Source organism: Synchiropus splendidus, chromosome 8 (assembly GCF_027744825.2).
Source record: "Synchiropus splendidus isolate RoL2022-P1 chromosome 8, RoL_Sspl_1.0, whole genome shotgun sequence".
In the NCBI taxonomy this organism is placed as follows: Eukaryota; Metazoa; Chordata; class Actinopteri; order Syngnathiformes; family Callionymidae; genus Synchiropus; species Synchiropus splendidus.
In genome coordinates, this window is record NC_071341.1 from 4271465 (window position 1) to 4286333 (window position 14869).

A 14869-nucleotide genomic window follows, 5' to 3' on the forward strand; every position below is an offset into this window, starting at 1 on the left:
CGACTCTGTGCATAACAATCCCACAACACAATGACTTGATGACAAAACATGTTGCCAACACTTTTAATAATCAATTTTTATTGATTCATTGGTGCAGCGCTTGTGGTATCTTTTAGTTGGCATGAGATAAAGGCAATTTATTGATTTAATATGGTCAGCATCTATCTGCAGGATGTCCGTTAATTCTGGACACACAGGTAAAAATGCAACTATGAAAATTTCCAAGTATCCTATGTGTCCAAAGTTTATGGACATCTTCAGGGTGAAACACATTCACATTTGCATTGCGAATGATGGAAATCATATTGATTATGTGCTTTGAATGAAACATTGTATTCATATAGAAGAAGTTTTTTAGTTATTGTTACCTATGTGTCCAGACTTTCACCCTCTACATCTGACATTTAATTTGAATTGATCAGAGTTGCTGCAGAACAGGGCAAGACCAAAGACTGCAGATGTTCCAACAGCCTTGCTGTAAATCATTTCAAATATAGGTTTTTGTTTGTTTTGTGTATAGTTTTACTATCTAGGGCTGTTTTATTTGTGTTTTGCTATTTCACATGTAACTCATTTCATTTCTTTGTTGTTTTATTTATTATATTTATTGCATTATTTTGTATTTCTATCACATTTGCTCACAATGATTATGATTAATTCATTGATGTTTAGATTTGAAGATCTTATTTTATTTTCAAAAGTGGTCTTTTGGTGCAGTTAGTAAGAAGATGCGTGTGAAATGGCATAATTTGCATTCAATTCATATAATGCTGTGGCATAACAACTCTTATTGACATCCTTACTGAGAAGTGGTCCGAGTGTTTTACTGTCCAACACTGGAACTCACGAGCGAAGATCAACAGGAACATTGACCATAACACAGTTGTCGAAAATTTCATTATTATCTCCTCATGTCTACATAATAAAAACAAAACACACACACAGAATTATCAATCCAACTATTTTAATCAATACTACATTTACATGATGAATGCATATTTATTTCAATCCCACATCAAATATACAACAACTCTTTCATCATCAACTTAGCATGAGAAATCAAAAAGGGGCAGAGTGAAAGACAGTTTTTGGAATTTCTGCCCCATTTTTGTATTTTCTTTATCCACACAGGTTTAGCAGTCCATTGTTTTGATTTTCAGAGTCCGCTACGTAAACTTTTAAGTCTAGACTGTTAGATATGGTCGTATCATAAATGCTGATCACTTGAATGAAGGAATCATTAATCCTTTTGACCATATTGTAACACTTTGTTGACAATGTTTTATGCAGGCATCATTTGCACCACATAGAAACAAAAATCTAAAAAGTTCAATCCACTTTTGATGATGTTGATCTTGAATGTCTTCTTTTATCTAAGCAATTTTATGTTGAAACGCTCAACATTGGTAGTGACTGTGACTGTCTGCTCGAATTCTCTTTAACATTTTATCTTGAACTGGATGCTTGAACTAATGCTGCTGAAAATGTAACTGAAATTGATTATTTAGTTGAAAAGCTTTAAAGAACCACCTCAGCACAAAAACATTTTAAAACTAGAAACTTTAAATGCTAAAAAATGCAATAATAATGCAGAAAAAAACCTTGTCAAATGAATCAGTGATTCTGGTAATAGTCATGGAATGGTTACAAGATTACATGAAGGTTTTAATGCACATGAACTACATTTTAAAAAGTGGGGCTGTCATTTGATTCAAATGTTAATCTCAATTGCACTAAAGCTGAGATAACTCACGATTAATGGCAAATTAATCACACAATTGCATCTGCTCAAAATGTAACTTAAATTATTAAATTATGGTGTTATTGAACATTTGTAATAACAGACACTAAAGAATTAGAATAACCTCAGAAGCACTGAATAGGTACAACATGCTAGAAGCATATCACAATTGTTAATGCTCCTTCTTGTGTTGATTGTGTGATTGTGTGATGTGTGATGTGAATTTGCCATGAATCACAAGTTAACTCTTGTGGGATTAATTGAGATTAAAATCTTAATCTAGTAACAGCCCTCAAAAAAAGGTCCTGCATCCTGATCACTCGAATATTGGCTCTACTACAGAAATCCTACTCTAATCGTTCACTGCCATCCCCATTGATCTGCACAACACTTTCTTTATCTGACGTTTCTTTACAGTGGATCGTTCCAAAGTGATTGCTGTTCACAATGTACCGTCCACAATCATCCAACTCCAAGGCGGGCACAAAGCACCTGTCAAACTGGATTTCCTGTCGTACATAAGAGGTCCTCTTCTGACAAGTGTCTCCAGTTCCCTCTTGCAAGGCTGACAGGAACACCACCAATTCAAAGTGGTTGGATGCACCATCACAGAGGGCTGGAAAAAGTGGGCTTTGGCGCTCGAGGCGATGATACAGAGTAAGTGGAAAAATGAAAAACGGATACGGATGTTGTCCTACATCGTCAAGGTAGAAGTCCAGAGAGGTCTGATGCAGAAGTTGATCATCATGCTCCTCGTATAGCAGGGCACTCACCTTCACATTCACAAGAGGGCGCTTTACCAGGTTTGCCACTCTTACTGTTAGACACATCTGACCCTGATGTATACCAACCAATGCTTGGGGACTGAAGTGAATGACTCCAGCTCTCTTCTGGGGACGTGCAATCTTGGCTACAAATGCACCTGCAGATCATGGAGCAGATCAAAAGCTTTACTTTCAAACTCGTACTCGAGTTAAAAACACACAGGCCTTACTCATATACGTACGTCTTAAAAGAATACACAGTTATATAGACAACACATTTAAATGCATCTATCCAATGCTACTCTGAAAATATTCAGGAACTTTGTCGTGGCAGTACTGGTAATTTAAGTTTTGAAAACAATTGTCCTACTACTAATTTTACCATGCCCAACAGCAAAGCCATTATATAAATAAAACCAGAAAATATTCAGGGTTATGCATCAGAGTGGAAGGTAATACATGCTTCCCTCATTTTTATTTTATTTTTTTACGTCCTGCTCTTTTCTTTTTTTTTATTATGGAATTTAATTAACTCAGATTTTCTTTGGCATTTTTCCTATGTCATTGAGAAATAGGTTTTGAATGGGGCTGCTTACTGAGATGATCAGATTTAGAAAAATACCCACAGCTTTTCTCTGTTGTTCCCGTCATCACTTATGCTTCTAAGATAATGGCAGAATTAAATAGTGTGTGAGCATGCGAGTGTCAGGAAAAAGGCACCATACAGCCAAAGACAAATTTCTTCAGTTAAGAGTTTTTACTCCCAATTCTGAATTCAGAAACAAACAAAAAAACAAAACAGTAGTATGTACAAGTGTACAATTGCAAAATTGATTTCTTTTACCTGAGAACTTGTATATGTCTCATTCGGACCTAACCGCACCTGAATGTGAAGGTGTGCATGTGCATGTGTCGCCTATCTTGTACACCTATCTTTCTGAGAACCCATTCAACCAAAAGAGGGAGACATTTTTGGGAAGACATGTTGGTTAAGAGTAATGGTTAACTTTGGATGGTTACATTTAGGATGACAATGATGACAGTAAGCATTATGTCATTGAATGTCATTACAAATGTAGAACTACAAAGGGGTGTGTATTTGTGTGTGTGTGCTTGTTTATACTGCTTCATGGCGACCTTATGTCTTCGTAGGGACCTTGTGGAGGGTTAAGTTAATGGTGAGAGGCTGAAGAAAAGCATTATGTAAATGAGAAACCTCACAATGTCCCCACAGGGATAGTGTCTGTGTGTGTGTGTGTGTGTGTGTGTGTGTGTACCTGTAATGAATGCCTCCAACATGAGTCCGAGTAACATCTGCACAGCCAGTAAAGCGATGGCACTTGGACAGTCACCACTGGGAAACATGGTACCATAGCCAATGGTAAGCTGAGTCTCCAGGGAAAATGAAAAAGCAGCAGTAAAACTGTTGATATGCTTTACACAGACAATATGCCCTTGTGGGGGGGCATCATGGTCTTGTACAGCAAGGTCACCATTCAGATGGGCTAGTAGATACCATAGGGCAGCAAAAAGTAGCCAATGCGCCAGAAAGGATGTGCAAAAGGCAAGCAGGACCCATCTCCATCGCAGACCCACCAATAGCCCCCACAGGTCCTGCAGAGCTAGTAACCAGGCTTGAATTGATGATCTGCGCAAAGGGCCTGAAGGAAAAATAGCAGGCTCGAGGGAGCAGTGCCCATCTTTAGTGACCAGTCGCTTCCGGGATAGTGAGGAAAGGAGTGGAGAGGAGGAATTCTTGCCACATGTTACACTGGTCTTGGATTTGGTCGTCATGATTTTAGGTTCTCTCATGCACGGCCAAGCCAAATGAGGACACACCTGCAAGAACATATCACAAGACTTCTAAGTTTACTCAGTAAAACACAAACCACAAACCCTAGATCACATCACAACTGAAGGATTTTTTGGAGACACGGCAACACCGCCACGGGTGTGGTTGTTCGAGGACTGATGAGAAGGAGTAACAGTCGGTACATGGGTCAAATAGACAGATCACATGACACGTGGTCATTGACCCTGATGGTCAATGAGCACGCTATCACTGTGACATATGCAGAGACCTCTGACTTGGCTCTGAATATCTAAGATAGAAGTCCCAAAATAAATGTTGCCCAAGTCACCTGTGATTGGATACCAGTCAACTTTGAAAGCATTGTTGTTATATCATTAGTAGCAGGGGAAGGATCAGCAAGCTAGAACGTCTCTCAGTTGACTTCACTATTCACATCGCATGCAGCACTAATCTGTTATACACTCTCTTCTTCATCCTCTTAGGTAGGTCTTGTGGCTACCCTCACAGACTGCACTGCCCCTTAATGTTAGACAAAGCTTTTGTGCAAGAGTATACCTCATTTTTAAAAAGAAAATAATGTGCAATATGCAAACCAGTAATTGTAACTCTTGAAACAATTAGAAAAAAATTTGAACAATTATGAACAAGGTCATTACTGACAGAGGTACATGACCTACATTGACCAAAATGAAATGAATTATCGCATGGCTATTTGTTGTAACTTTTCACTTGTCTTTCCTCATAGTACACATTCAACAGTGACAATGAATGGGTCAGTCCTTAACCATATCACCTCCTGGTCTCCGCTGCGAGCAACGTGTGGAGTCATGACTGAACTGAACTGACTGGAATGATTCATCTCGCACTTGTGTATGTTATGCTCAACAGAAAATTGGGACTGTGAGACTCCAGAGCTTCCAATGGTTATCGGACTTTATTTTTCAATTGCACTCTTCTGTCACCAACAGAAGTGGACCCACTTTTCCAGTGTGCAAACCAAAATACACAGAGGACACAGCGTGGCTAAATAGTGTTAAACACTAACATTGAAGTAAGAGCAATATTCAGCACACCCAGAATCAATAATGCTTTGGTCAGTGTGGTGCGGACCTGTCTCATTAGTGGTGTGTGGCATGTTCCTGTAGCTGAACAAAAAGAAATGTGTTGCACTATTGAAGGGACACCTCCTTTGACTCTGTTCTTTGCTCAAGACATTAGTTTGTTGTGAGGTGATAAGCTGGAGTCTTCATATGGTTCGCAGCATTTTGTTGCAGACACATTCAAAAGTAAAATTCACTTGGGAATGAATTGAGGACCATCTGTCACCACCTCATTTGGTAAACCAAAAGAGGCAGAAACTTTTGCAGTACTTCAAACATTTTACTGGTGGTAGTCGTGGGCATGCGAACTATGTCCGGCAACCAGGCATAGCACCCATAACTACCAGAAACATTTGACTTTGCAATCTAGGTGAATCCTCTCCCATGGTTTTGAAGCCCATTTCCAAGTATGAACTGGTGCTGTAGCAGGCAAACTTCTCTGCTGTCTACAGATGTCACACTCACCTCAGTGAAAGCAGTGCTAGAGTCTCTTTCTCTGAAAGTAGTTTTTCTCAGCCTTGGTGAGCATCCATGGTGAGAAATCTACAGGCTTTTCAGTCCCATTTGGCCACTATACCTACTGGTGATGCATCACACACAAGTATCAGGTTGACCAGGCTTAATACTGCATATACCTGGAGTTGAAATTAGCTGCCTTTTTCATCAAGCACTTTTTGACAATGCTCAGTCCACTCCGATTTTGCATCTTTTTGCAACAACCATGTGTTGAAAGATTTGGAATTGACTCTTTTGTAGTAACTCAGTAGTGGAAGAAATGACTTCAACTCAGTTGCATTCATCGGCACTGTTGCTTTTGCAATTGTATCATATTTTTCTTGCATGTCATGAAAATCCTCTGCATCAATCACATGTCCTAAATACCTGAAACGCTTGTTTTTGAAACATTTGTTTTTGTTTACTCTTAAGTTATGAATTTGTAGCTTGTTTTTTTTTAGAAACTCTTTCACATTTTTCATGTGCTGTTCAGCCCAGTAATCAATATGTCATCCAAACAGCAAATCATGCCTCCAATGCCCTGAAGAACTTGATACATTAATGTATGAAATATGGCAAGAGCACTTGCTACACAGTAGTCTGTTAATGTGGTATAACCTCTTTTTGATTTTCAGGTACTGTTTTGAATCTTCATACAACTCTACTTGTGGAAAAGCTTGTGACATATCAAGCTGAGTGAATCTTTACCTTTTTAGCCAGCATTGTGTACATATTTTGTACTTTTCTGGGGACACTCCTCTGCATGCAACTTGTTTTTGTGATTGTTCAGTGTGTGACTGCTGTGTCATCACAGTTAAAGACATGCTTAAACTGTATTCTGTAATGCTGCCCTTGTAGCTTGCCCTTCATATCCTGTGCCTGCCACGAGTCCGGGAATGAAGCGGGTGCCCATTGGAGAAGGTGCCCTCCCGAGGATTACTTTTACCCAGGAGGCACTCTTGGAACTTGGGGCATCTGGGAATAGTACGGGGCTACTGCCCAACATCCCCCTGGAGCTCTCCTGTATTGTGACTACACCGAAGCGAAAGAAGAGCTGGAATACACTAGAGACTTAAACACTTGATTCGGCAGGAGAAACTCTGCCCTCCAGTGGGCATTCCCTCAATTGGGACAGCCCAGTCAATTTGAAACAAGCTTAGCAAGTAGGAGACCTGGGTAACTGCAAGGCAGGAGATCAAGAATACCTACTTCCTTGTCTTTGTGGAATCCCAGCTCAGTTCATTGGACTGGGATGAGGATTTGTCTGCTATCCTTCTGTCCAATGACAGGTTCTGGTAGATAAACTCAAAGACAAATGTCTTGCCTTACAAATCGATGAAGCAACTGACATCAACAAAGACTGGTTGTTTATGTTCAGTTTATGTTCAGTTTGACATGACAATCTCCCTGAGTAATGATTTACATTCCTGAGAATATGCCAGGGACAGAGCCACCGCTGGGAAGGGATTCAAAATATTGACCGAGAATGGAATTAAGTGGGTGTTTGCAGTTGGACCACATGGACCATTGCAGGGATGAGATAGGACATCGGGCACTCATCAAAGAGGCTACTCCTAAAGTTTAGTGGGACACACTGTTATACACAGAGAAGCACTGGTGTCAAAGCTCCTCTCCTGTGAATTAAGTGAGGTTACTACGACTGACATAAGTATAATCAGTTTTATGAAGATCACTAAAAACAAGAGTCTTCTCTGCTGTCTTTGAAGAGATGGGAGCTGAATATCAAGCTGTGCTGTCTAACAGCGAAGCAAGGTGGCTGTCACATGGAAAAGTATTATCGCAAGGTTTTGATACAAGCTTGATTAAGGAAATACTAACACATTCATGAACCTGCATGAATTTATGAATGCTACAGACCATGATGCCACCTCAGTGATTCCATGTTTTAAGCAGCATAATTGATCATTGATGGGATTCTTTCAGTATTTCAATGTACCGCTCCACCTAGAGAAAAGGACCTGTTTATTGACAAGCAGAGGCAGTATCCACGCTCAGGACAGAAGGCTATGGGCATTCTTCCTTTTTCAACATCTTAACTTTGTGAGGCTTCTCTGCTGTTGCCGCACTAAAGACCAAGTACAGGTCCTAGCTAACATTGAGCAGGTGCTGAGAGTTGCACTATCATGCTTCAAACCCCACTTCGAAAAGCTGTGCACTGCAAAACCTGTTAATTGTAGCCAAAGTAACAATAATAATACCATAATAATAATAAAAATAATAACCACTAGTTGGCCAGCTGGAATGCCGTCAGCCGCTACTTGACAGGTAGCAGGATTCTGGGAGCCTGTTCTGTATTCGATATTGCTTAGATTTCTGCGAGGTGGCATGGCAACAAGTTCCACCAGACGCCAGAATGGCTGTGCAGGACAGCACTTCGAGGCGCTACAGCTGCTGGGATTTTTAAAGTCATCGACTGCCTACTTTATGGGTACAGCTTGCTTATTATAAAGCATCTTCCACATGTGTGTTTGTGCATGTGTGTCAAGACAGCAGTGCGCTGACTCACCGTCTTCCTGTGTCTCTCTCAGTAGTAAGTTTGGCAAAAGTTCAAATCGGCCCATTTCTCACGTTAGCTCCTTACAGTATATGATCGCTTTCCGAGCAGTCTGTGGTGTGAAGTTTCAAGTGAGACCATCTTTTGTCTGTGTGGCGGTGGCTCTGTCTTCATAGTGACACAGACATAGTATAAGGTGTGATTAAAATCAATGCGTAGTGCCAGACTGTGCTCAGGTTACCAAGACCTTCATCGAAAAAATCACACCGTCAGTATATATGCTTTCCGATAAGTTTGTCCCGAAGCATCTGATTTTCCAGTGCGCCTTAGTTAAGCACAGCCGCCAGCGCACTGCAAGATATTCAGGCACGTTGTCATCAGCATGCTGGACTCCTTGTCTGGATTGATAGAAAGCAATAGAGGTGTTCACTAAGAGGTGTTTTCCAAGAGCATGAAAGACCAGTGGGTGCTCTTTGCCCCGGGCCAATGGGCTTCCAGCATGTAGCATGTATAGCGACCAGATAGCTCTGCAAAATCTCCTTCCATGTTGTGAAAGGGTTGGAATGGTGCAGGCATAGGCACCATCGTTGCCAAATTGTCATATTGTTAGTAGTTGGTGAAGGGTCAGTGCCAGAACTTCTGTCAGTGTACTATTTCACACGATACAAGATCATCAGTGGCCATTCCGGTCTTCAAAGGACCAGGGTGATGCAGGCTTTTGTTCCAACTGAGCAAGTACACACTGTTTAACCAATGAGGTTTCAGGTGACCCAAGCAGCACCAGACTGAATCAGCTGGTTACACTCCTGAGACAACTGTTTGGTGAAAACATAACTACCTACAGAAACTGTATTGTCCCTAGTGCATCTGTGTAATGTACGAAAAACAAATTGTCTTCAAAAACCATGGACAAATTACCCATTAGCGAGCCATTAGCAGGCAGACACATTCACCTGCACAATATTTGACCCCCAAATTATTGTTATTTAGCTCTTTAAGTCAATGCTATTGGTAGATGAAGTATTTGCACTGTCACACAAGTCCACATGTGGATGCCTGTACTGCACATGCAGGTCCTGTTTTGTGTGGTCTTACATGGACACCGTCATCCACAAATGTACGTCAAGTGAGTCCTGACAAGCCAACAGTTAGACTTGTGCTGGCCGAAGATTTTTTATTTCTGTGTCAATATTGTTGCCAGGCGACTGCAGCAGGTTCCAGCTGGGAATCTGTCTGAGGAGGTGAGCGACACGCAGAGTAGGAATGTGTCTTTCATCTGCATGACGCTTATAACTTACCACACTGCTCTCCATGCATGTTTTCTTCTCCTGCAACAGCCGACAAAACACTGACTGACATTGTGCATGAGTTTGGATGCACTGTCTCCTTTATTAATTTTAGCTCATCATTCTGTCAGTATCCCCCAGTCCTTTGTAATTTGCAACACAGGCACAAGTATGAAGTGTGATATTTTAGAACACGGACAACAGAAAGGTTATTGCCAATGCTGCAACTTTTATGTTATATCTGCCATATTTGACAAGTGGCTACAGAGCACTGCCTTCAAACATTTTTGAGAAGGGAAGGCATGCTCCTTTGGTACTTTACTATGCAGTACAGATTCGCCAACAGATACCTCAAAGGGGAAATCACGTTGCACCACCAGTATGGACAGTCCAGTGCAATGGAGCCAAAGGATTCTGTCTCCATGAGTGCAGTGTGTTATGTCTCCACCAAGGCAGAGCTGGTTTTCCACAGTGTTGCTTGTTTTTTCATTTGTAACTATGGACAGATTTTATGAAAATTGAGAGTTCAGATGACCAAATGGATCCAGCCATTGTTTTTTAAAGGATTGGTCACCTTCCGCCTGGCAGAGGTCTGCAGTCTCCACATGCTATTAGTGTATCTATATCAATTTACAGACAGATAAGCCAATTTTGCGCATTTGATATCTGAAATACTATATATTCTGATCATGCCGGACCTGTCAAACATGAAGTAGGTTGTCATTTTTAATTTTTTTTAAGAGCATTAAGGCTTATCTAATTTGCATAAAGTTCAAACGGTGGTTGATGTTAGGATGCGCTTGGGTGAGAATCACAAGCTCTCATTGTTTCTACCCTTCTCATGTCTTTACACTTTAAGTGAGTTTCTTCCATGAAATATTCAATTGTGACATCCATTTCAAAAGGTTGTTGCTTGAAAATGATGTACTGCTAATGAGAACAATCTCCAGTGTGACCCAAAATTTGGGTTGTGAATTAAGTCACTCATCTAACTAGCTTATTATGATATAGCTAACCGTGGTGAATTACATGACTTTTCAGATGTTCATCTGATCCAGTTGTGATAGTCTGCCTCATCTTCATTCCTCAAGCCACAACACTGATTGCTGGGCATCATCATTATTTACCTGCTGGACTGTGAACTCCACTGTTGCCTCCACCACTATTTGCAGTGTATTTTGTTCTGCCACGTCTGACATTGTTTCCACATTTTGCCACATTACTACTCGTGTCAGAATTAGCAGTGTTTTACATATGGCCACCGCCTCCTCTGTTCCCATCCCAGGCATGGTAAAGAAAACCGTCATCTCAAGTATGCTGCACGAAGCTGCCTTTCTGCCTCACCAGATGACTTTATTTCCATCCCAGGGTAAATATACCTTTTCACAATCTGAGTCAGAGAAGCTCGATACTCCATATCATTCGTGACACTCAAGATCACATAGAGACATTTATAATAAAGGTGAATGGATTGCTCACCGCTGATATCCATAATTTTGCAGGATTGGCGATGGGCTGATTCAATTTTTGGAAACCGATCTTATCTACCAACCTTATCTACTGCAAATGAGAGAAAGCCAAGCCACGGTTTTTTGTTCAGCTGTAAATGAAGACTGACTGACAAGTGTGCTCAGCTGTCTCTTACCCACTGCACTCTCCAGAAATGGGGAGTGCAGGAAGCAGGATTTGGTGTTGAAACTAGTACTTTACCATCAAACAGGCCGACATAACTAAAACACACAAGCATCTCATTTCACACAAAGACACCTGTCATGACACTCCACGCTGGTATCGTACACCACAAAGGAAACATAAGTGTTAGTGCATTGCAGCGTTGTCAGTGTGGAGTTTGTATTGCAAAATGTAAGTCATGGAAAACTGAAATGAGTAATGGACAGACCACAGTCCGATCTTTGAACACAACAAATCTCATTCGTGCCCGCAGAGCTCGCCGTCCTGCTAATCACACAGTAGTCAGTAGTATTGAATGTGAATTTAAAGCCTCTGAAACGTCTGTCAGTCATGGTGACAAAGGCACATTCTATATTGCAAACAGAGTATATACTGGTATAAACAAAGAGAATATATAGTTCGGAGAACAATTGTTTGATTCACTGCTGATTTTGGGGGGTTTGCCTACTTACAACACATACGCAGGCCTGTAATTTTTATCAATATATTTGATCCTTAATGGTCAATCCCCCTCTCCTTGTGGGGCATCGATGATTATGAGGAAGGTGATCGATGAGCCCAGAACTACACGGCTGGACCTGGTGAATGAACCTGAATAATGCTGAGAATTGAACGTGGACAAAAACAGGACCTTTGAAATCTACAGGTATTGTGTTTTGTAAAACATACAAATAAAATGTTTCATTTATTTATTACTATTCAGAATCAATATTCTCCGTTTATAGAGAGGTTGACAGCAATACCCCAGATTAATTAAGAATATGAATTGTTGACTGATTAAATAAAGTCAGAGCTGGTGTAGGAGCATGTTGAATTCAAATTTAAACACAACAACAAAACAAAAATGAAACTTTGACAGATGTCACCAGACAGACGTTGCGTGTTACTTACCTAGATTTGCAGTGAGTATGGCACCCTGACCTCAGAACACCAGTTGACCTACAACCTACTAAAGCGCACTAGACACACAGAAAAATACGACTCCTTTAAGCAGGACAGGGTCATTAGTCCAAAATGAGTTGTATGTAGTGACGCTGACTGTATGAACCTCTCTGAACTTCTCTGGGTGTCCAGCTTTGGGCTGGAGTATTTTTCAGTTGGTCACATTACTCTGCATGGAGCCTATTAGTGTTCCCGGAGCCAGACAGAAGAGGGAGGGGGAGAAGATCAGCACTGTGTCACTGCTGATTTTAAGAGCTACATGATGTGGTTTGGAGCAGTGTATGGGATTCTGAATCATGGGCAAGGTGTGGTCCATGTGTATGGACAATTAACTAACAATAAATTGCTCATCCATTTTTTTGTCTGGCCACAAACGTCATTCTCTCCATAATGGAAATGGTCAACAGAGACTTTTTTTTCCATTTCGCATTCTGCAACCAGACAAAGCAAAAATAATGGTTTTAATTATTTTCCTACATTTACTTGTAAATATATAGAATATTAGTAAAATGCCATAAATACTAGATATTCTAGCTTCACAACAAAATTGGCTCAGAAAGTGTGCATGCTGCTCAGAATAAAACCTTGATCTTTATTACCTCACACAGATGGTCACAATGGTCTGTATAACATGACATATACAGCAGGTCATGTAATGACATGATCATTACACGTTTTGTCTAGTTCTCAAGACCAGATGTAAACAAAGCGCGCCTTTGTGCCTGGTGGTAGATGTACCCGCCTGATCATCATCACTTCTACTCAGCCATAGAGGCCAGGTTTGACAGCATCAGCTGCAGCTGTCCTGCTGAGGCCCAGGCATCACTGTGCTTTTGTTCATTTTTCTTGATGGAAACTACCATCTGTTGCTCTTTTCTGATTTTCAGTGAATTTTCTTGTTATTGGGGTTCGGCTGAGGAGGATATTGTTTCTTTTACCAGCCTGTACTCTGCCCTACTGGTGAAAGTGTAGAGGTCGACTTGCACAGTCTGAAATTGTTTGAATTTTTTGCTGGCTATTGAAAATGCTGTGATATTTTTCCTCCCCCCAACTTGGGGAAATGGAATTCTTTGGTGTTTACTGGAATTGCCAGGATCCAAGAATTGAAGTATTCTATGCAAAACAGTGGTGCAAACAGTGAACGGCATTTTGTTACTTGTTGGCGTTCTGTCTTGCTCTAAGGCCAGGTCCGGTCAGTAGCAAGCACCATTGCTCAGAGGCTCATGTGCCAAAAATATTTCAGGAAGCATGGGGTGCCTATCAATCCCTTCCCTTACAAGTTCCACGGATGTTGTGTAAGACATGAATGACATGGTAGATCATATGAGCTGCACATCTGGCTTTCTGCCATTTAAAAACACATTGAGTCACCAGTTCTGTGCCAAGGGGTGTTGTCAGCACGATCATGGATAAGGAATTAAGAGGAGCTGTTAGTATGACTTGGACTGAAGGATTTCTTTGAAGCCGACACTCATCAGTGCTGACACTTTAGAGGCTGGTTTCTGTCAATTCCAATGATGGCGGCGTGGAAGCAAGTGCTGCGTCTGCAACGAAAGGATGTTGGAATGTGTCCAGTGGGCACCATATAAACAGGCTCTTTATCAGTCTGATGATTTCCACCGGGACTACAGGGCTGCCAGTCGAAGACCAGAGTCAAATTTTCATGCAGAGCTTGTATGAAATTCATTATGCCATTTTGGGCAAGTTACTTTAAGTTAGTAACTTAATAACAGTTACTAGTTACCTTGGTCAAAACTAACTCTGTTACTTCAAGTTACTAATTACTGTCAAAGTAAATAGATACTAGCAAAAGTAACTTTTTTTAAACTGTATATTATAGCCGAGCTCAAACATAATCATCTTAGAACCGTCACAGTCATCTGGCTGGGTTGGGAACAAGCAACATTGGGACAGAATCAGACGCATTATTGTTATCTGAGTGGCCCGCTGAACTAGACAGTCAGGTAATAAAGGCTGTCTATTCATCTATAAACCCTAACCCACTTCCAGTGCAATCCTATTACAAAGTCGCCACTTAGTGACCAAAAGGCGCAATGGCAGTGTGAGTGCAAGCGAATGAATGACAATATTGAAACTTTTGACGGGCATATTTATTGTAAATTACATTAAAAACTATGCTTTTACCAGTGCAAAACAAAATCAACTGTTTTACAGAACACATAGTAGTAGCAGGAAAAAACAATTGAGCAAAACTGTCACAAGCTCTTCCGCTGACGTCACCGCCCAACCCACCTCGTCACATCCACACCTGCCTCCAATCTCCTGAAGGTATGAAGACCGGACCAACCTGCCAGTCCTCGCCTGTTTGTCAACCCTTCATGGTTTGTCTTCGAGCGAGATGTTCCGCTATTTGCCACTGCCTCCATATTGCATTATCTGAGTTATTTCAGTCGGTTTATTTTTGCCTCAGAGCTTCAGCCTGCCTGCACCTCCTGCACCCAGACTCCACAGCCTGCACCTCCTGCACTGCCACCGCACAGCCAGCTGGACTCCTGGATCC

The 14869-nt window shown here is 41.1% G+C and overlaps 1 protein-coding gene across 1 annotated transcript; it reads right to left on the minus strand.

Annotated features, from left to right (window-relative positions):
- Window positions 1-975: 975 nt before the first annotated feature.
- On the minus strand, window positions 976-12440 carry kcnj13 (potassium inwardly rectifying channel subfamily J member 13). Its single transcript, XM_053873241.1, has 3 exons — window positions 12298-12440; window positions 3783-4344; window positions 976-2663 (listed from the first exon to the last, which is right to left on the minus strand). The coding sequence occupies exons 2-3, from the start codon at window positions 4315-4317 to the stop codon at window positions 2089-2091; spliced, it is 1110 nt and encodes a 369-aa protein (XP_053729216.1). The 5' UTR covers window positions 4318-4344; window positions 12298-12440; the 3' UTR covers window positions 976-2088.
- Window positions 12441-14869: the final 2429 nt, after the last annotated feature.